Source organism: Cinclus cinclus, chromosome 7 (genome assembly GCF_963662255.1).
Source record: "Cinclus cinclus chromosome 7, bCinCin1.1, whole genome shotgun sequence".
Lineage (NCBI taxonomy): Eukaryota > Metazoa > Chordata > Aves > Passeriformes > Cinclidae > Cinclus > Cinclus cinclus.
Genome location: NC_085052.1, coordinates 25,965,130 through 25,987,807, shown reverse-complemented (window position 1 = coordinate 25,987,807; position 22,678 = coordinate 25,965,130). Strand labels below are relative to the sequence as shown.

Below are 22,678 nucleotides of genomic sequence, written 5' to 3'. Positions count from 1 at the left end.
GCAGGACCTGAGGGCACATGCCTACTCCCAAACCAGAATGTGCACATAAAACGTGTACGTAGGGACAGGACACAGCAAAGCCCCTCTGTGAGCAGGTGAGATGCTGTGTCCTCAGCTGAAATCCCACCTGGAAGCACATGCCCCTTCTCCCTGAGCTGCCAAAGTTCTTGAAGCTGGCATGATGAAAAGAGGCATGTCCCCGGCAACAGGAGGTACATGGAAACTTATCTGGAGTCCTACACACAATATCCATTTTTGAGGCTTCACAAATTCTTTTCTAACCCACTGATAACACTTGGACCTTATTAATGTCCCCCCACCCCCCAGTCAGCACACAGGGGAACTCAGTACACATTCAGCTTGGGAGTGACAGAATTACAATCCTTAGGTATCATCAGGGATGATGCACAACCCCTTCTACAGTGATACAGACCCCACCTAATGCAACGTTCTCTTCCTCCCAACCCAGATCCCAGCAGAACAGAGAAACCCAGATCAAATCTGGCTTTCTAAACTTGTCAGTACACCTTGTTACCAGTTTTTGCTTTTTAAATTTCCATAAGTTTCATCACGAATGATCAGGAGGTTCAGTTAGAGAGAACAGCAGAAACCAAATACATGGGAAGGTCACCAGAGTAAATTACTTATATTAAAATTATTGCATCCACCCAGTTCACAGAATTACAATTTTGATAAAGCGTCACAAAAGGCAATTAATGACACACATAAGTTAGCCACACAGCAAACCTTTTAAAAATAATGCAAGTGAACCCAGTTCATTGCCAATAAAGAAAGTGCAGATAAATTGGGAAAATTACATATCAAGAGAAGTAAAGATGGTAGCACTGAACAAACATGGTAGACAGGTTACAAACTATTTACATAAAAATCTTTCCCCTCTCAATTAAACTAGAATCGTATGCCCTCAACTGAGCCAAGATGTGAGGCAGCCTGCAACTTCTGCACCAGATGCACGCTGACTTTCATTCAGGAAATGTTTTCCTAAACAGGTACAACCACTGGCAGAGCTTCCTGCAGCCCCTGAGGAACCTCTGCTCCATCCACTGCTCCTACAGCACTCGGGCATCAGCTGTTCCTGTAAAACTCTCTCTTCTGCTGCTCATGTCTCTTTTCTCTAGAGATGATAAACGACTCTTCTTCCCAGCTAAGTGAATCCCATGGAAAGTGCTGAGGGTCTAAATTCACTGCATGCATCAGGATGCCTCAGTTATTTTGCAGCATACTTAAAAAGGACAGGTATTCCATAAGGCAAACTGAAAGATGAGGTCCCAAGAGCAAAGCCTTTAGTGAATTTGGAAACAATCCCAAGCGTGGTCTTTACTGAGTTTGAAAAGATAAAAACCAGAAGGAGGTAATGAAAATTTGAGGCAGGATGAAGAACAAAAGGAATTCAAGGAGTGATGATGGCAGCTGTAAACATCCCAAGTATCAATGCCTACCAGAACAACCCTTCTTAACTCCTCAGAAATCTACCAACAGAGCAAAGATGAAATATTTTAAATGCATATTGAGTAATAACAATACAATTATTAGAAAGGTATGGTTTCCTAGTTCTGGGGATGATTGTTATCAGAATCTCTTATAAGATTTTGTAAAAACAGGAGCATAAAAACAGTCAGTGTGCCACACGATCAGAAAAAGATCTACCTGCTTTATACTGTTAAAAAGGAATACAGGGAAAACTGAACTTAATTTCTTTATTTTTTAAACATACATCCTTTAGAACACATACAGGTTTGCTCATGTAACTGAACATTCATCCTCTATTCCAGAATGGACTGCAGAATTACAGGGTTTTATAACAGATAAGAGCTTCCAAATGGTAACTAAGGCAAGCACTGGTTCTTTCTTACAATTTTCTGTTTGTTTCTGCAAAACACTGAGATTTAAAGGAAAGAATCCAGGTTACCAGTTTTTGAACTGTGCACTGACTAATGAACCTTGCCTTTTATTTCTGGCATACAGGAAAAAAACCTAAGTTGTTGCATTATTGCTTATCCTGCCCATCAACAAATCCAACCTTTGCAGTTTGTAAAAATCAAAATGTATCAGTCACAGTGAATGACATAAGGTCACAGAGTCAGTCTGGTTAACAGGATCAGGTATTCCCAGAATCTCAGGCATATATCATCCTGGCACAATGAGGAGGCAGTGAGAAAAGGCACAGTGAAAATACAGCATGCAACATCTTCTCCAGTGTTAACAGCAGCTCAGACTACAGAAAACTGAATGCATTTCACATTGTAGTCATTGCAAGGAGATATATAAAGTTTAATAGGATCCCATTCTTGAGTTACTTTATTACTCTGCTCAATTAAATGCTATTTAATGATTCAGCACTTACAAGGGTTTATATACCATTCACACTTCACTGACTCAGTGAAGCTCCTGTTTTTTTCCAAAAAAAAAAAAAAGAGTAGTTCTAAAGAAAAATATTAGTTTTCTGTTTAAGCCTTAAGAATAAACAAATTTAAAGTAATGACTACATATAACAGCTTGTTTTATGGTTATAACACTGGTTTCCTGTAATTCACACATGGGGAGATTAACACATCAAAATTGTTTGCACCATTGATACTGGTTTAACTGGTAAGCAGCCCAAGGATGAAGACTACTTCATGTTATGTGTGTATATCTATCAAAACTGCAGTGACTTGGTTGTTGCACTTTATTGGAGCATTTTATTTCCAGCTGCATCCACCATAAATTACTGCTGCAGCATAGAAGATCATAATTTTGGATCATCAGAGTAGGTACTGTAGGCAAGTTGCTGGAACAGTCGTGCTTGTTCATGTGTTGTAGCAGGTTATTCCAATACTCACCTTTGTATTTCATGCCTTAACACATCTTAACTCATCCTCAGAGTAAGAAATGAGTTAAAAAGGCAACTCTTTGTCTTGGGCACTGGCTTGCAGCTCAGAACAGCCACAGATGACTCTCAGGTAAGGATTTCACTCTGCAGCTGGAGAACATGCACCAGGCCAGCTCCACAACTGCTACCTGCTGCTCCAAAGTGACCATGTTTGCTGTCACAGATATTTGTCCTCATCAACAAATTCTTCATTGGAAAAGTAAACCATTCAACCCTGATGTGCAGTTAACCACTTGGGTCAAAAAATAATGAGCTCTAGATACTTGTACCTCCATGCTCTCCGATGCTAACGATACATCACTTAGTTATTTCACTTTACAAAAGCAGTTTCTTTTGATAGTTTGTTTTCTTTTTTTTTTTTTAAACAATCTCTCTTGCTTACATATGCATTACCAACTACCACCCTGCTTCCCATTGACACAGAATTGTTCATACAGCTCACATATTCTTAGTTTGTAGGAACATGGTGAAAACTTTTCCTTGCCTTTGTGTTGGAAACATGAATAAAATTGCATGCATCCTCATTGGTGAAAGACTGGGCACCAAAGCAGATGGAGAGGAGAGGAGAGGAGAGGAGAGGAGAGGAGAGGAGAGGAGAGGAGAGGAGAGGAGAGGAGAGGAGAGGAGAGGAGAGGAGAGGAGAGGAGAGGAGAGGAGAGGAGAGGAGAGGAGAGGAGAGGAGAGGAGAGGAGAGGAGAGGAGAGCCAAGTCTGCACCCTCTTGCAAGAAAGAAATAGTTTCTGTAGTACTGAAAGATATCCCCCAAAGAACTGAGGAATCTAAATTCAGAAAGCCTGAGAAAACTTACTGCAGCTGAGAAACTGAAGCACAGACAGATTAAAAGACCTTGCCCAAAGCCTGTCCAGGAGATTGCATCACAGATGGATATTGAATCAAGCGACAATCAGACACAAAACCTTTTTTTTCTTTTTTGATTTGATGTACTAGAAAGTATAAACCATGTCCTTATCACCAGAAGTTTCATAAAGCTGGACCACTGATGACAATACTTCAATCCACTATTTTAAGGACATAATGTCCCTTGATTGTATACTTGGCTTTCATTTAATTCAGGAGGTGCTGCACATAAATATACCAGAACCATACATTAATTGCTGCATTTGCAACATTTTGAAACAGATGTGCCACATCAATATTCCTGCTTTTGTCTCTGCTATCCACACAAAGAAACAGACAGTGTAAATCAGTATCAGCAGCAATATTGAAGTAACAGGTGTTCAACTTTTGGAATGCACAAAATTGAATATTGTACGGAACACAAACCTGACAACACCGAGACAGGAAAGGAGGTGCGAGACCATGAGCGAGGTTAACACAAAATTCAGTGTGGTACATCAACTGAATGCATAATTGTTGTTCCCAAAGTACTGCTTGTGAGAGAAGGGTCCAGCAGGAAGGACATGTCAACAGGTAGTGGAAAAACAACAGAGACCACCTCTATTGAGCTCTGGGATGGGCTGCCACAGGAGCTTGTGGAGGAAAACAGTACCAACTGGTCCACAACAGGATACCCAAATTCATGGACCACAGTTCCCTAACAGGACAGTAAAAGGACTGGCTATGTACACACATTTCACTGATCCTTGAGAGTCTAGCACAAAAAAAAAAAAAAAAGAAAGGAAATGACTACACTTATCTACATTCCCTGGCAAATGGACACTAAAGTAGGTGTGTAGTTTTAGTGCACATTTCATCTGTTTCCTTGGACACCTCTACAGACAGATGTTCTCACTGACATGAGGTTTCAGCATTGTCTGCCATGGAAGGAATTCAGCTTGCCCTGGCAATCCAAGTCACACGGTTTACATGGTTTTCAAACAAAATTTCTGGAAGACAATGATGAAAATGGAATTTCTAAGGCATCCAAACCCACAAATGCAATGAAAAAAGAATGTTCTCTGGATTAAATATAGACAAAGCTAAGTTCAGCACCATCTCTACACTGTTCTTTTGTCTAGCTACAAAACACTCTTTGCACTAATTGCCATTATTTTCTACAGTACAGAAGTAAACTCATTGTAAAGGCTTTTCAGGTGTGTCCCTAATTTGATGAGCATATCATCACCTGAACTCTCTGTGCACAGGGTGGGGATTTCTACTTTGCTACATGTACAGCAATGATTCCATGCATGCTTACATTTCCTAAATAAATTTTCATGAAGACTAGAGGACAATTTAAGAAGCACAAGCATGTCACTTTTGCATACAATTCCAGAACTTGCTTTTTTCTAGCTGACAGGAAACAACTTCAAGGCTTATTTTAGGATGCTGTTGTAATATTTTCAGTCTTGAGACACAAGATTTCATTAATTTTTATGCCATCAGGATCTGTTCCAATACTTAATAAAAAAATCTTGAGAGTTCATCATATGAGAGGACTACTCTGAGTCAAGATTTCAGGGATTTGCTTTAGTTCATGCCTTAAAGGGATGTCTTAAAAAAAAAAAAGAGAGGAAACTGAAAGTCTCAAAGTAAAATAAAAATAAAGGTTCACTCAAAGCATCCCATATATCTATTCTCCTTATCCTCTTTTACATATATGCTTGTCCTTCAACTTGTATGCCTCAAGACTGATGCTCACAATCCAAGTTAAGCAGGAAAATCAGGATATATGCAGAACCTTTCAAGTAACCATTTTCCAGCTGTGCTTGTCCACTAAGTCTGTGAAGACACTTGCATTGATTCCACTGGCACTTTTCAAGCCTCATATAGAGTGAAGTGAAACACAAAACTTCTGGACCTCATGAACCATTTCCCTAGAGAGAACAGTGCTCTAGGCATGGCACAAATCCAAAAGCAGTAGGAGAAAATCCCTGAACCTGCTGGCTACCCTCTTGTTACTGCACCTGCCATGCAGTTAATATTCATCACCATAGTGGCTCCTTGACAATTTATACTTAACTGGTCCACAAAATCCCCACAATAGCACTTCAAATCAATGGATTATAAGGCTCTTACTTTTAAAATCTTAAAAAAAAATCAAGTAAAACGTAACATAGGGAAAGAGCACATTAAAAGTTACTGTTTTGTGACTTCAGCAGGAATTTGCATGCTTTTTATTACAGTGTTTTCAGTCATATTTAATGGCTTATGCAAGCTGTTCTTGCACACAGAAACACTAACTCTATTAAAGATGGATCTCAGCTTGCTCAAGTCTGAAGATCACCAGCTGAGAGGTGATCTGTTAAGCCTGTCATTCCATAAGGCTATGAACACATCACAGAGCTGCAGCTGAGCCAACAGAACGTCATCTTTTCCTTTCCAAAATCATAAGAAGCAGACTCACTCCTTTTTTAGCTTTTTCCTAACCAGTTTAACCTTTTTCACAGAATGATGGATCTTTGACTCTTTCCTTAAAAGTATTTCTCTGATTTGAGAGAATTACCTTTTATAAGATGTTCCTTACTAAACCTTATTAAATTTAATATTGTAATTAACAACAAAATCTTAACAAAAGAATAAAAATCTGATTTAGAATTTACTTTCCTTTACAGGAAAAAGTACCCTAAAATCACATATAAAATACTATTCCTCAGGATGATATGGTCACATAACCTTTATGCTGTGTTTCATTAAATACCAATGAAATACTAAAACATCACTATGTAGGTTTTAAGCTCCATAGCAGTGGCCAAGAAAAAAATTAAACCTTCATATAATTTCAGATGTAATCGGTAAGTATAAAAGGAACCCAATCCAAAACCCAGTGGTGGGGGTCATGGGAGTCTTCCCATTAACTTCCATGTTCTTTGGACTAAGGGACCAAGATAAATATGAGCAAATGAAAGGGAGAAATATTAAAACTTACCCATGAATTCAATTCCTAAATGGTCTGCTATACTCATGAAAGCATGTAAAAGAAAACAGAGAAAAAAGACAAAAATGTTAGAAACAGAGTAAAATACAAATTCACCTTGATATGGCAGTGCTGCAGAACAGTGGGGGTACAGGTCTAAAACAAAGGCACAACCCTGCCCCTCAAAGGCAATCCTAAGGTAGAATTTAGGGCACTCAGCTGCCACATGAAGCAACGTGTATTTGGGGAAGGACATGAATGCCTTTATATTTGACTTCATGTTCAAGCCAGTTACCTAAAGGGATTTCATTTTCCCAGCCCCCTGAAACTCCTCTCTCAACATATTAGTCCTTAGTTAGACAAGGCTCTTTCTTTCATTTTCTCTGTCAAGGACCAAAACCTGAAGAGATGAATGGAAGGCTTTCACTGAGTTTGGCAGCTCTCAAGCAGCCACACTTGCTCCCGACGTGACTCCTGTCTGGTCTCTGCTGCAGAACAGAAAATCTGACAGCAGGAAAGAGAAGCCATGTTCCCAACTCGGCCATCAGACAGACAGGATGCAAGAATTTCAAGACATCTCAAAGTGAAGCGAAAATTTTAACGCTTTTAGAATATTGATGAAATTTCCCCATGGGCTTCTAAGTATATTTTTTTTTACATGACACATCAGAGCCCTCTAAAAACTACCTGGCAAAGCTAAAAGATTTTCCAACATAACCCAACAGTTAGTTCAAACACTTCATTTTACTGCCAACTCTGGTACCTGTGACGAGATCATGGAATATTTGGGTTTCTGTTGAAAATGCTGGGAATTCTTCACCTTTTGGACTCTCAATCCACACAGGAGAAGGCACTGAGCATCAGTTTGCTCAGTTCACTTAGCATACAAATCTATGGAACAGCTGCTAAGCTCCGTATTTTATTTTCATGCAGAAGGCACAGTATGCACTTCAAAAGCAAAGAACACAAGATGGTGGTATATGGTATAAATACCTTATTAGCATGGTGTTAGGAAAAGCACGTTACGCAAGTTTGGTGACAAATGAATCTTTCCTTTTGAAAATACATAACTCAAAATCATACATCTATGTATTCCACACAGCAATCTTCTAATCTGTATTCTTGCATTAACGTACAAATATAATGTACAACCATCCCTAGCAGATTTGACAGGAACGTAAATTTTTGTAAGAATGTAATTATTATAAAAGCATGAAATCAGATATATCAAAAGTGCATCAAACATATTGTATTTACAGAGATTTGTAGCTTTTTTCACCGCCTAATTTTCTGTACCTGCAAAATCTGCAAATGTTATCTACATGCAATTCACACCTTTGCATCCTTCTGTAAATCAGATAAAAATGCAGTTGAAAATTCCTTACTTGAAAAAGTGATAGCAGAGATCAAAGCATGTTAATCTGGTCTCCAAAGAACTAAGGATATTGACACATAGAGGAAGATAATATAGTATCATCATTTTAAGTCTATGTAGAACAGCTGAAAAAAACAATTTTTCTTTTCTAATTTGGCTATACACCTTCTCTACATGTTTTCCATTTGCCGCCTACAATTCTCCCTTCGAGTTAACCAACAGTGGTTAAAAACTACTTCCTCAGAAAGTGGATACAAAAGATACCTTTCCTCTAAAAAAATTGAAAAAAAAATTCAGTTCATCTTTGAGTGATTTATACATAAGTGAGAATCAAGGATATGTGGAGCCTTCCTGAGAAGCATGTTCAGGAGCTGGAGAGGGTGGGAGCATGTCAGGTGATTTATTTAAATTATCTCATGTGCCTGGAAAACAACTTCAGCAACCAGTATAATATATATTGCTGACAAAGTTGATTTCCCCAGATTACAGTAAAAGAACGTCCAGCGGGATAAACCTTTACAATAAAACATCCAAGCTGCCAATCATTAAGTGTAGTTCAACAAGCTCCGTGAGCAGCTTTTTGGGAATAGAAACCAAGGAACTGGTAACTCTGGCAGATGCAGCACACGCTGGCATGACCAGCACTGGGCCAGCCCTTGGTGACCAGGCATCAGCCCAGAGAATGCTCTCACTTGCACTGCTGCGCTGCAAATCCAGCTTTGGACACGGGTTTGTCCCCCTCAACAACAGCAAGAAACTCTCCCAGCAGGTCCATGTGAGACACGGGGCAGCAGGAAACAGGCAGCAGGGGTGGTGGGATGTGAGCTGTGGTGGTGGCCTTAGACCGAGCGGAACACTAAAACGTGAAAAAACACTGACCCTGGCAATCCATGGTGTGACACAGGACTGCTCTATTGCTGTGCAGCCGTGCTCTGCGAATGATGAACTGCCTGCAGAGCCCTTCCCTGGACACAGCAAGTGCAATGCCAAGTAATTCACCACCAAGTAATGGACTCCATTAAAAAAAAAAAAAAGTGCATATGAGAGCTATAAATGTGCTGAAGCGTGGGCACTGCTCCACAAGATGGGGTCATTAACCAAATAATGTGACTGTATTTTCCTTCTGTTACTGTGGTTTCTTCTTTCTGGTATTGCTATGTTCTTAGAAACTAATATATTTCTCAGATAGGACGATTATTCGCTTGTATGTTTTATTTTATCAGTATTTCTCCATTTTCATGTTGATGTGGGAAAAAAGTGCCTTATGGTCCTTGCACTATGCTAATGTGCTGCTAGTACTAAAACCCTTTTAATTTATACTGTCTGAATACTTACACACCTGTGAATACTTGATAGCGAGGAGAAGAGAAAATAAATTTGCAGTCACTAATGGATTAATTTATTAGTGCTCCACAAAACAACACACTGCCTTGTGTCTGGATTGTGGTTGCTGCAACTTTTTTCTTTGTCACATTAAGACTGAACAGAAATATAAACTCAACATGTACATCTAACTGAAAAATCTTGGACATGAAAGTACTCATTGTAAACCTCTACAGACATTTTAATCTTTTCTAAGGACAAGCTGACTTTGGCATGAAGACAGCTTTAGGAAATCAGAGCAGCAAGGTATTTTCCTCTGCAAATGAAATTTATCACTTCAAATAAACTCATAAGAGTTGTTAAATTGTCCTTGGTAGATGATTGTCTTGAACACAAAATGCAATATGATAATATGCTGGGAACTACCTTGGGACAGCTCAAGAACCTTGAACAGATTACCTGTATGGAAGGAACTGGGCTAAGTTTAACTTACAAGTATTAGACCAATAAAACTGGGTCTGAAATAATGGAAAATCCTTCCATTCATAAAGCAGCTAGAATAGGATACCACCTAAAGACACAAAGTGCTGCTCTCTTATCCATTGTTCTTTGTGATGTTTGGTAGCACATAGTTGTCCATCTATTTGTACATCTAATGAAGTGAAAGCCAGATCTGTAATCTGTTACAGATACATATATATATGAAACTATAGGGTTTTTTAGAAGCATATTATTTTTGATGCTTCATTTTACATGTGAGCACATAGAATAATGGGACAAGGGATTTGTCCCTTGTCTGATTCCTATTCAGTAGGAAAGGTTTATTACTTCTATCTTCTCTCCTCATGGGCAAACTGACCAATGCTCTCAGACTCTCAGAGTTTGGTTGTTCTGGTTTTTTTTTGTTTTTTTTTTTTTAATATCCAAAAGAAAAAGCAACAGCATGTGATAATGCATTTTTTAAAATCTCAGTTACTAAAGAGCACGAAATTTGATTTTGCTGTTTGCTTTGTAGAAATTCTAGTAATTTCTCCTCTAATTAATTTACACAGAAGTACTCTACAGAATGTTTGGAGGGGTTGGAAAACTGATTGATACTGTTCAGGGGAATCAGAGACATAAAATCAAAATAGTTCAACTACTGATTTTTCAAAATGCCTTCATAGCAACACATGACAGAAACTTCCCTTTCTGAGACATTTAAATATGGCTCAAACTAAATCCCGAGATGATCTTGGATCTGCTAATACCTGGACCTTCCTTTTACCCTCTCTGATAAAGAGGAGTACTAAAATTTTTCCAGACTAAAAATTTCCCTGGCAATAGATAGGCTGTTCACTTCATGTTAACTGCTGTAATAGTAAGCATACAGAATATTTTGGTAATTAGCCCCATCTATGTCTAGACACAATAATGAAAATCATACATCCACACATCCCTTACAAGATCCTTGGTCTGTTTTTGGTGAAAACATAAATCACAGTTAAAGAAATGGTAACAACTTAGAAAGAAAGCAGGTCATAAATCCATAAAAACAATTCACAGTCTGCTATATTCTCAGAGTAAATGATGGAAGAACATTTACACTTCCATTTTGCACAGATGCAGTTAATTTTACTTTAAACCAAACTGAAGTCCTCAATGTATAAAAGTAAATTATGAAGACAAAATGTAAAGGTTAATTGCTTTATCCATTTATTTGTAAAAGAAAAAAAATAAAAAGGAGGGGAAAAAACCCTAGGCTTGCTGTGAGTATTCATGTGGCTGTGGAAAGATCACAGCACAGCCTAAGAACAGGATCCTCTTGCCCACTATCAATTCCATAACAAAGGAAAACTTGAAAAATATCCATCAAAACCTCTTGTTATATAAACTATATAGAGTGCTGAATAATGGCATAAACTATTGATTCTCTTTTCCTTTGAATAACTAAAGCCTGTGGCTGTGATTTTCGTTGCAGAAGTGGAAAGATTGTGTCTAGCTTCTACAAATAAACAATAGCAATGCTCGCATGTTCAGATTCACGACAACTTGGAAATTTCAACTATTTACCTCATCTGCAGCATGCAGACTCAGAGAATTAAGCTTTTCTCTTTTGTATTCATTTTTAAGATCTTGAATTATCTCTGCAGCTAATAAAAAAAAGTTACTTCTCTTTGAGGCACTATGTTGGATATTAATGGAAAGAACTTAATCTCACAAAGCAACATAAGCAATAATATTCACAATACTGTAAATCAGTACTGATTAATTTTTACTACTATGGCTATTAATTCAGCAGAAGAAATAAACATGTCTAATTTCAAATCAGTGAGTAGCTTACTGATATTTTATTTTTTAAGTTTATTAAACACCTGCAGAATGTATTTAAGAGTTTTACCAGATTCAGGCCAAAATGTTTATCATCAGGTGTCAGACAAATGCAGCAGTTTTATTTTTCTCTGAATAACCTATTGTTTTCAGCAATGAGATGAGAAAGCTTGTAGATATTAAATGTTGCTGCTATATGGAGACATACTTTTACTGATTTTCTTAGCATTCATAAATCAACACAAGTGTTCAACACATACAAGGGCTTTAATTCATCCCAGAGTACCAGCAAGCAAACAGGATGTCCACACAAAACACTTTGTCTCCCCTCAGACAACTGGGAGATGTTTTCTTACTTTATTTGCTAAAAACATAATCCTGTTTCTATCAGAAGTAGTAACTACATCAAATGCAAATGAAGCTGCCTGATAGACCTCATAGCTGATGCTGACAAGGTTATTTATGAGGCTTGTTCTAAATGTGTGTTGGAAATGACAAACCTGTGTGATCACTGTGAGATCAACCTCCCCTGGCACAATGAGCCTGCAGTGAACATTGCACATTACAGTCTGGTTACTTGATTACTGACATCAGCACAACCTACTATAGCCAATGAGTCTGAGAAATATTCCCAGAAAAATCAAGGTTTCTCTGATATTATGCAGTTTTGACAGATCAGTAAATCCGTGTTAGCATTCTAATTGCAAAAACTGTAACTTTTTTTTTTTTTATGTTCCTGCTCCTTACTAAAGCCTCCCATCCTTTGTAAAGTTTCTTTCCCACCCCAGCCTTACCTGGCTCCACAAACCATACTAATTTTATATTTCCCTCTAAGAGACCAACCCCACAAACCAGGTTTTCTGATTGTGCTAAGGACTACACAAAAACAAAACACTGTTGTAGCTATGTGATCTACAATTTTGAATTCTTTTCCTGGGTAAACATGACAATGACCGCATTTGTCCAACAATCTCAACTGCATGGTAGGTGATTGCAGCACTGTCACAACTGAGGGACCACTGGGAGAACTGGGCTGTGGGAATATGTTCTTCTATCATCTGTGTCATTTCATTAGCACAACAGCTCCTGCAGAGCTCAGACTGGTCCTGCATGAAATCCTGGTCCAGTGTCTGGAGCCTGCTCCAAGTGTGCACAGTGGCATCACACTGCCTTGGTCTGCAGGAATGCTGGCAAATGGGTTTAAATGCATTTATCTACGTTGATCTTAGATGTTCTCAGTCATTAAGCACTGCCACTGAACTTCAGCAGCAATTGGCGTGATTAGTAACACAGAGCCCTTTGGAAATGCCAACCTCTACACTGGTAAAACTGGTCCTTTCCCAGCTATGTTGTGACAAGGTCTCATAAAGCTAAATAGGAGAGGCAAGTGGAACCGTATTTACTGTCAAAACCCAAAAGCACATTCATTACTGCTAAAATGTGATCTGCAAAGTTTTTGGAACCATGTGTATAAATTAGATTATTTATCTTGTCATAGGTGTAAAAGTTTTCACTTGACTGCAGCATTCTGTGAGTCCAATTTTATGAAACAATCCTGTTCTGGTTACATGAGTGACACAAAATGGCTGTTAGGGTGGGATAAGTCTGTGAGTTTCTTAGAAATTACTTGGGATTTTCACACTACTACTTCCAAATGGGTGTTTGGTAATATGGGTCTGTAAAATATAACCAGCCTCACAGAAACATTAAATGAATTGCTAATAGCTCCCTCATCTTATGAACATATGACATTTAATAAACATTTTTCACGCTAAATGTTACTTTATTCCTTCCACAGATCATTAAGCTGTCCTTCACTTGCCTACTACAAGAAAATGTTTCAGATGCAATCCTGCTTACTGCTCTCTAAAGGCACAGAAAATTTTGTAGGTTTTTGTCAATTTCTTAAAACTAATTACTGTCTTCAACTTCAGGATATGGAATGTACATAATTTTGTGAAAAAAACCCCACAACTTTATTCCCTAATGTTTCAAGTGCTTTAGTTCTACTGCAGTCAAAAACAAACAGGCAGAAGCAGAGTGCAGGTATTTACACCAAGATTTTACAATATTAAGTGAAGGTTTTAAAAGCTGTTCACTGTATATCTCCAGTGACAAGAAAGTTGATATATTTATTGATATCCATACTTTGTTGCCCAGATAGCTGGACTGAGTTTTGCAGCAAAGAACTTGAGAGACTCAGAGATGTAGGACTCAGACCTTTCTGAAAGATGCTGTTTTTTATCTGTGTGATTTGGGAATCTACTTTTCTTTAGGAATCCAATTTTGACAATGACAGCTATATTTTCTGTACACTTTCTTGTGCTTAATTTTAATCCTTGCTTCATTTAAAATAACTTAAGATGTAGAAAGAGAATTACTTAAACTTGCTCCAAATACTCTGTGCACGTTTTTTGCAGATGGTGTTAGTGGCTGCATTACTGAGCCTCATTTCCAGCAGTTCTGCATTACAGGCTCAGAAGACAATACAAGAGCATAAAGTTTTCATCATAATTTTATCATTTTTTAAATCAAATTTGCTGTCTTACAGGGAATTACTTCTGTATGTCAGAGTCTCTCAACCCACTGTCCTGAACCATCACAAGTTTAACTCCAAGACCTACAATGCTCTTCCAAATTTCACTGAGTCCTGTCTCTAGGAAAGCAGGCATGGAAGTGCCCTTATGCCTCAGATCCAGCTGCAAATAAGCAATCCCACAAGCGTGGGGTGCTTAAAAGGGTTTAATTTAAAAGAGGTCGTTCTCAGCTATGTAGATCTGCCCTATTTGGTGAGGAAAAAGAGCAGCATCACTCCTTTTTGTTATTCCTTCCAGTTTCACAGGGATACACACTTGAGAGCTTTAAAGACTACTGCAGTGAACTTTATCAGAAAACACAGCCTTTGTCCAACATCTCTTATGATTCAAGGGAGGAAATACAGAATGGCAGTTCACAAAAATACTCCCATTACTGTGCAATTCTCCCATGTCTGCAAAATACAGAGCAGGGAACTAACCTAGGCTCATCTCTCCTTTTTTTCAGTGCTAAGCCCCTCTAACAATTTTATAATTCAACTAAAGCATTGTGGTTTCTTTTGAAAAGCTGATGCACATTTGCTTGCTGACACAGCGTGCAAGCCATGCACACACTCAGCACAGCTTGCTCTGCATTCATGCTCTATGTGGTGTTAAATATTACAGACAAAAGTTCAGGAATGTATAAGTGGTAGAGAAACTACTTTTTTCTGGTTTCTTTTTGTTAACTGGAAAATTTCTACGAGACATTTTGTGCTTCCATGGAAACATTTCATTTAAAGCTGGTGAGTAAACACACACACCTGAGGTGAATATTTTGCGATATAGTGTTTTCAGATTGATAAAAAGGCTCATTGAAGGACAGACCATTTCAGTACTCAAATCTGAGTGCTCTCTCAAGTCACCTACCAGATGCCTTTGCCAAACTCGGTCCTTTGAGTTTGGTGCACCGTACAAGCAGCCCTAATGGAAATATACTGGGAACTGTCAGCTTGCTTATGACATCAAACCCCAATCAGAAGATGGGAACAGAAGAGCTCTGTTTTCCTCTAAGCTGAAATGCTTTCTTGACATCTGTGGATGATTTGTTCAAGCTAATCAATACCCAGGCAGGTCTGATGGGGAAGCACTGTGACTTGGACAAAGCTCTGCGGTGCACAGAGCACCGTGTTGGAAATGACAGACTTTTGAAGTGAGATACTAAGATGAGTTATTTGTTGAGATGTCAAAGCTACAGAGCTGAGGTATCAAGGCACTAAGGAAATGCCTCTCTTACCTGGAGCTGTAGCACCTCAAGTGCCACTTCTATTTGACCGTGGGTGCTGGTACATGTGTCCTGACAGCATCAGACCAAGGTGTGTTTATGACCCACAGACAGTATAACAAATAATGTCCCACACCATACAGTCATGCAAATGCAATCATGGCATTCTGCCATGCCTATCCTGCCTTGCTTATGGAAATATATTCTGCTTAGAAGTCATCAGCTAATAATGTAAACAAACAAGTAGCAGCAAAAATGAATGGCAAGAAATGATTTTCCTCAGAGTCTGAGCATCTTGTGTAATTTTAGATGCAAGCCATGAATTTATGACTCCAGATATGTAGGAAACAGTGGGAAAATCACTTAACTGCTTATCTGTTTGAACACTGTTAAGGGTTCAAATCCTTTACTACCATGAATACATTAGAATATTAACTACTATAACTACCCATAACAAAGATGGTCTGAAATCCTTAACGTTGAGAATGAACAATATGACTCATCCATGAAATTTAAAGCAGACAGGGCTGTGATAAAAAGAATCATTAGCATCTATCACCAGCAAAATAAAAAGCCTATGATGTGCACACAACCCAGAATCACCTACAGCGAGAGCAGCAAAATGAAAGCTGCTGTTTGCCCTCATTCGTATATGGTGATGTGCTGCAATTAATTGTTAGGAATATAATGTGAGAATGGTGCCAAAGGACCCCATGCACAGAAATATTAAACTCATGGAGTGTAACTGCCCTCTCAGAGCCAATCCAACAAATGAACTGCCTGTGCAGAGGCAGATGCAAACCAGAACCACCAGGACGGTGCCTCGTGCTGATGCCCCCAGCTCACATTCCTGCAGCACCCCGCAGGCAGAACAGCACAAGAAAGGAGCAAAGAGGGGGGAAATTCACTCTACAGCATTCAGACACAAACCATTATTTAACTCTAGGCAAAGTGGCTTAGGTGAACGCGCAATTTAAGACTTCACAGAAGACTGAAAGAGCTGCTATGGCCTGTCTCCTGTGAGATACCTCAGTAAACCTGTGCTTCAGATGATCAAAGTGCACTTGTTTCCTTTCTTCTTGTTTCATCTCCATTCCACAAACTTTAAGGTGCCTGAAAGGATTTAATAGGTCCCAATAAATCTCACAAAACATTCCCCCATCAAAGATATTTTTCCTTCCAGGTTTGAGACACTTCATCTTACTCTGATTTAGATCTCAACAGTATTGAGGAATACAATGTTTCCCCTATAAGACCTTACTACTAGGGCATAAATTATTTTGACAAGCAAAAACAGGGCAAAAGGAAGGTCTGTATTCTTTTCCGCTACAACAAACTAGATGTGTCAGAAAGCAAATTAGTTTTGTAGGATAGTCTAGAAAATGGAAATAAAATAAAATAATGTCATAACCTGATTAGATTTGTAGGTTTTTTTGTTTTTTTTTATGGTTTGTTTCAAATCAGTAGGATTTTGCTCAGAGCAAAGTTGTGAGCTGAAGTCACAACTTTTAACTGCTCTTTGAGCTATTCCACTTTTATAAGCCACTGATGTGGAAAGAAGAGCCCTCCTTTTACACCTCTGCACCTTCCTTCACACCGAGCAACTCTTGAGCTGTGCCAACGGGTGAGGCAGCAGAGCGGGCACCGTGTGAGACCTGTAAGAACCGACCCAGTGCAAGCACCACTCCAGAGCAAGGCAACCAGCAGTGCACACACACTTCAGAGGGCAGAGAAATCCCCAGGCACGGCTAAAATACGTCAGCTGTCAGTCCCTGTGCTGTCCACAGCACTTATATCGCTCAAAGTAAACACAAACCAATACAGAAAACATCTGGTTTAGGGTTTTGGTTTTTTTCCCCTTTTCCTTACCATCACTAGAGCCAAGGCTACGGAAATCATTTTTTACATGAGAGGTAAATGAATTCTGAACCAAGGTCTGTACAAGAGGAAAATGAGAACACTACAAGAGCTTCAACTTACAAAGTCTTTGGACAACATGCTAGCCTCATGAAATAGGATTTCCCCCTTAAAATGTCTCACTCTGAGAAATTACCCATGTATGCGGTGACAAAGTGAGAATTATTGCATCTCACATGTAAATTCCAATAAAATCTCTAGAAAACGCTACAGGATATTTCTAGCAGAAACACAGGATACTGTATTGAAAGATCTTACCTTTTCAGTGAGTCGGAAAACCAAAGGTGTATGGGACCCAAATAGAAGAAAACGCTTTCAAATTACAAGAGAAATACATAATATATCAGCATTTCAGAAGGAAAATAAGAAATCCTGCTCCCTATGAATATTTTTTTTCTTCGCTAGATGAAACTGCACTGTAAATTCATTCATTTATGAATACAGTTACATGGACAAAAAGGTGAGTTAAATGGACTTGCATTTTATCTGCCAACACAGCCTGCTAAATTGAGGCAAAAACTGGCAAGTGACCTCACAACTGATAAGACCATGGCTGCTGTGCTGGAATCCTCCATGAAAAATTCCAATTTTTTTGCATGTAAAAGTTCCATATTTTTACAGAGGAAATAGTCATAAAGATGTGAAATACACAATAATATGCTCACAAAGCTCGATATAGTGAATGGAAAAGAGACAAAGACACTTCTGCTGTGATTTATGCTCAAGAGTTGGAATTTCAGGTAGCGAATAAGATCAGCAGGATAAATAACCTAGGAGATGGGGGAAAGGTGCCAAAGTTTAGCAGCACAATTTTCCAGCGTCTGCTCCAAACCCCACTGAAGCAGAATGTCTGCTGACTTGAGATGAAAGCTATGATTTCACAGCAAGCTTTGGGAAGCTGAGTGGGCTAAACTGAGGGGTTTTGTTTTGTTTTGTTTTTTGTTTCTGTTATTTATTGTCTTTTGCCTGCATATAGCTTCAAAACTGGGAAGTCCAGCTGTGGTCTCTTTTTCCCTAGCTACACTTCTATTTTACTGTTACACTGGTGGCAGGGCTGCAAAGGGGATACAAAGGTGCTATAATCAGTGAGAAAGACAAGTCCCCTTACAATGGAATGGAGATGACGGGCAGCCTAAGGTTGGTGCCCAGTGAGTAGAATCCACCTGCATCACTCTAACCAAATTCAATTATCAGATTGCCATGGTACTTTTGCTTTGGAACATGGCTGGGTCAGAAAACAGCACTCTAGATTATTCTGCTGATCCAAATATTTCCTTTTCCAGAATATTTAAAGAAAGAAAAATACTGCTTTTCCAAGGAGCTGCGAAGCTCTGGTAAAGTATTATCTGTATTTTGTGGGACTCTGGCTGCAGATCTTCCCAGTCAGCTGATCCACTCATCACATTTACCAGAAGCAGTCCTTTTCCCCAGAATGCTGTACAGAATAACAATCTCATCCTGCTGCTTCCTCAGTCCATTAATTCAAATATGGTCTGAAATCTGTGTGAAACAAGGGACTGGATTGCTTAAACTGGCAACAGCAGCAGCAGCAGAAACAGGTATTTACATTTCAGAGCAGCTTTATAAAGGATCAGTAAATACCCCGGCATCAATGAATAAGTACTTCCTACTTTGCTACAAAACCATTTACCTCTACCGAGTATGCAGATAAGTTTTTTTCTCCAGACACGTTTGTGAAGAATTGAGTAGCTTGCAGTACCAGAGAACACCGTCAGCAGCAGCAACACGGTTCCCTCAAAGGAAAACAGCAGTCCATTGCAAACTGCTGTCTCCTCCTTTGTTCTGCAGCTGTGCACTGCATATAACTAACTCCAAGAATATTTTAAGCTGAAAACCCACTGTCTCTATTTTTCATTTGACAAATGCCCTTCCCATTGAGGATTAGAGATTTTCTTCCCTTAAATAAAACAGAAAAGAGAGCTTAACACATGATTAAAACCAAACTTAGGCACCTAAATCCCTTTGTAAAAGATCTCAATACCTTTAACTTTGTAAAACAAAGTTGAAGTCACTTTCAAATTGGAAACCAGTCATCTTAGACTCATACCTCTTGTAAGTTCACTTGACAACTTTATTTCTTTGGGGTAACATCTAGATTGTGGGGGCAAGGGATTCCTGCACCAAGCCTCACATTCACACGTTCAGACAGACAGAAGCAGGAACACCTGCACCTAGCTTTGGTGCACAGAACAACAGCCACACACGAATTATCACAGTCTAGGAACACCTCGTGCTCCTGAAGCTGGTTCTTTGACATTGTTGTTCCTGCCAGGTCCATCAGGTCAGCTTTCAGACACCTACATTTGCCCTGAAACATCCATTTTGCCGAGATGTTTACTCCTACTTTTGCCAAACAGCTGCATGAGCAGAAAGCTCACAGGGCACCAACAGCTGGAGTCTGTACTCTCATGGGGGAAATTTCTTTGGAGATCCAGCAACTGCAGAAGGCAAAAGGCAGCTCATCTGAGCCCCCCGTACTATCATATTATCCTGCCCAGCTGAGGTCTTAAATCCATCTTAAGCTTCAAGGTGTAGAACCTGATTTTTCTAATGTCTAAGAATTTTCCTTTGGTTTTCAGTCTAAATTCATACTGCACCAACTTAAATCCATTCATTCTTGCACAAACATTATCTTTCAGCTTCAATCATTCTTATATTTCCTTTATATTTATCCACTTGGCGTATTTATAGACCCAATGACATCTCTGACATATTTTCCAGGCCATCATTCCATACAGCTGCAATTTCCTGACAGGCATTGGAACATCTATCAATTACTATACTGGATCAGCAATATTTCACTCAAAAAATGGCATTCAAATACTTTTTAAAAAAATTGATCACTGCTTCCACCACCACTTCTTACATTCCTATAAAATACAGCATCTTAAAAGAGAAAAAAAAAAATATATCACGTACCTATTGGTGCTGTCAGAACCACCAGACACAAAACAAAAAGCCTCAATCCATTAAGCAACAACAAGGAGGTAACAAGCTATGACTGGAGCCTTTGAGTCAGACTCCTCAAGGGACAGGAAAACACAAGATCTGCCCTGAAAAGTGCAAGTTCACCCAAAGAGGTGCAGCGAGGACTGTGCTGCCGGCACAGCTGCTTGCCCCACTGCCAGTCCAGCTGTGAGCAAACTGCCACAATGAAGCAGTAAATTTTCCTTAAATCCCTTCTGCCTATGAAGGAAATTTCTGCCCCACTAACTAGATTATATCTTGAATTATAAACCAGAGAGAATGTAAGAGAAAATGTGTTCCCATCATATTTGTGCAACAACTTACAGATAAAGTATATCAAAACATTTAAAAATCTAACTCTTTTCTATAACCAAGTTCTGCACTGAAGAACAATTCTTAGAATACAAATATTTTGGTTTTAGAAAGGAATATAAAATTCAAGACAGAGGTCTTAAAATTGCACTTCTTTAAAAGCAACTTTTAAAAAATCTCCTTGTGGTAATTACAGGTTATGTACACACAGAGTCATACAAGAAATGCAGTCATATGCTGTGCTTTTCTCTGTCTTTTGTGTAGGTGCTAAACACTGCTGCACAGACATTATAACACAAATACTTAAATTTTTTTTTTGTTATTTTTTCTAATGCTGTTTAAATTGCTTGAACAACTTACAATAGAAATTTTGATGTCTTGCTGACTTCTCTTTCCTGTTCAGTCTGCAACTGCAGTGAGTTCAAGTATATGCAGAGTAACTGCATAGGAATTAGTAAATACATGCCTAACAATGGTCACAGTCCCTGAACAAGTGCTTGCTAAAGAATTAATATAAGTTGAGGACTGCAACATAAACCTTTTTTCTAGAAGACAGACTCAGTCAGTGGTAGAGCCATACACATACAAATCTCTAATAAGTGTCTGGAGACAGACAGATATGACAAATGCCATAAAAAAGGCACACAGCCCTAGTCTGCCTGACTTGAAGGCAGTGACACTGTGATGGAGCCTGATTATCTCCTCTGCAATTGCACATTTTCATTTTCTTACAGCCCATTAGGCTGCTTTTAACAAATTTAAACACACTGCGGGGCAAAATAACCAAGTAAACCAAAACAAAACACTTAAACTGTTTATAAACAGTGTCGTAAGAAACTGCCATTTTGAGGATAAATGCTTCTATCTAGAGCCTACTACAGATCATTTTTCCCAGTTTCTGCTTTTGGACATCCCCAGAACTGGGGTGAGGGAGAACAGGCTATTTCTATGAAATGCATTCACCAAAAATGCGCCACATCTAACTGGACACAACTAAATAAAATACATGTAGAGTAAAAGGGAAAATGAATCATAACAATAATAATACAAATCAAACTCCACCACAATGAGTAAGATGAATCAGATTAATTGGCATCCATCTCAGCAAAGTTAATGTTTCAGGATGCTACAGCTTTGTATCCCATTCACTGCTTTTCCCAAGATGTGGTAACTTGTACTTTCTCTGCCCATGGCCATTGAATTCTCTCTTTGTGCTCCTGTTGCTTTTTATATAAAATCCCACACACTGGAACGTGGCTTCCCATGTTTTCACATGTGCTACTAGGGCTAAGGTGGCAGTGGTAATTTAAGCAACTGCAAAAGTTTCAGTGTGAGGATGCTCTGCTCTGCCACAACCTCACTCCTGCTTCCAAGGGGAGCAGCAGCCACGTTAAACACGAGAATGGATAGCACACCCTGTGCCTGGCCTTGTCAGGCACTGTCCCACTCTTATTTGGAATGCTAAGGAAGCCAAACTTGAGGACACATGGCAATGGGCAGCACAAGGTGCTGGTACCAGCAGATAAAGATTTGTGTGTGCTGGTTCTTCCCTTGAAGGGAGTGTTTAATGTAGCTGGAAAAGATGCTTTTTGTGATGGAGAGGTAAAATCCTTACAGCTGTTCTGCACTGCAGTTCACTGCTAAATGGTTTATTTTAGTGTATTTTCATCTTAGAAAAAGAGGCTGACTGCTTGTATTTTTTTCTCAAGTTATGCCATGAAGAAATATAATTTGCTTTTTAATAGAAATGTCAAGGATCCATTCCCTCCAATTTATTATATAGATTTTTAAATCCCATACAAAAATGTTATAACTTTAATTGGAAAAGACAGCATGACAGCATAATTTTATACAACTGGTTACAATTATTACAATAGCAGCTTCCACAGAGCTCATAGTGATTTTTCAAGAGCAGTTTCAAGCATAAAGTGTGACTTAGGAAAAA

The 22,678-nt window shown here is 38.8% G+C and overlaps 1 protein-coding gene across 3 annotated transcripts in view; it reads right to left on the bottom strand.

The window, feature by feature from the left end:
• NRG3 (neuregulin 3) overlaps positions 1 to 22,678 on the bottom strand; it is a 342,153-nt gene that overhangs the window by 55,980 nt on the left and 263,495 nt on the right. For 2 of the 3 annotated variants that reach the window (XM_062496410.1, XM_062496411.1), the window contains exon 4: positions 6,723 to 6,746. In XM_062496410.1, coding sequence (XP_062352394.1) covers positions 6,723 to 6,746 — 24 coding nt within the window. Of the gene's footprint in view, positions 1 to 6,722; positions 6,750 to 22,678 lie in introns of all 3 variants that reach the window. The other variant, XM_062496409.1, reaches the window with a different exon arrangement.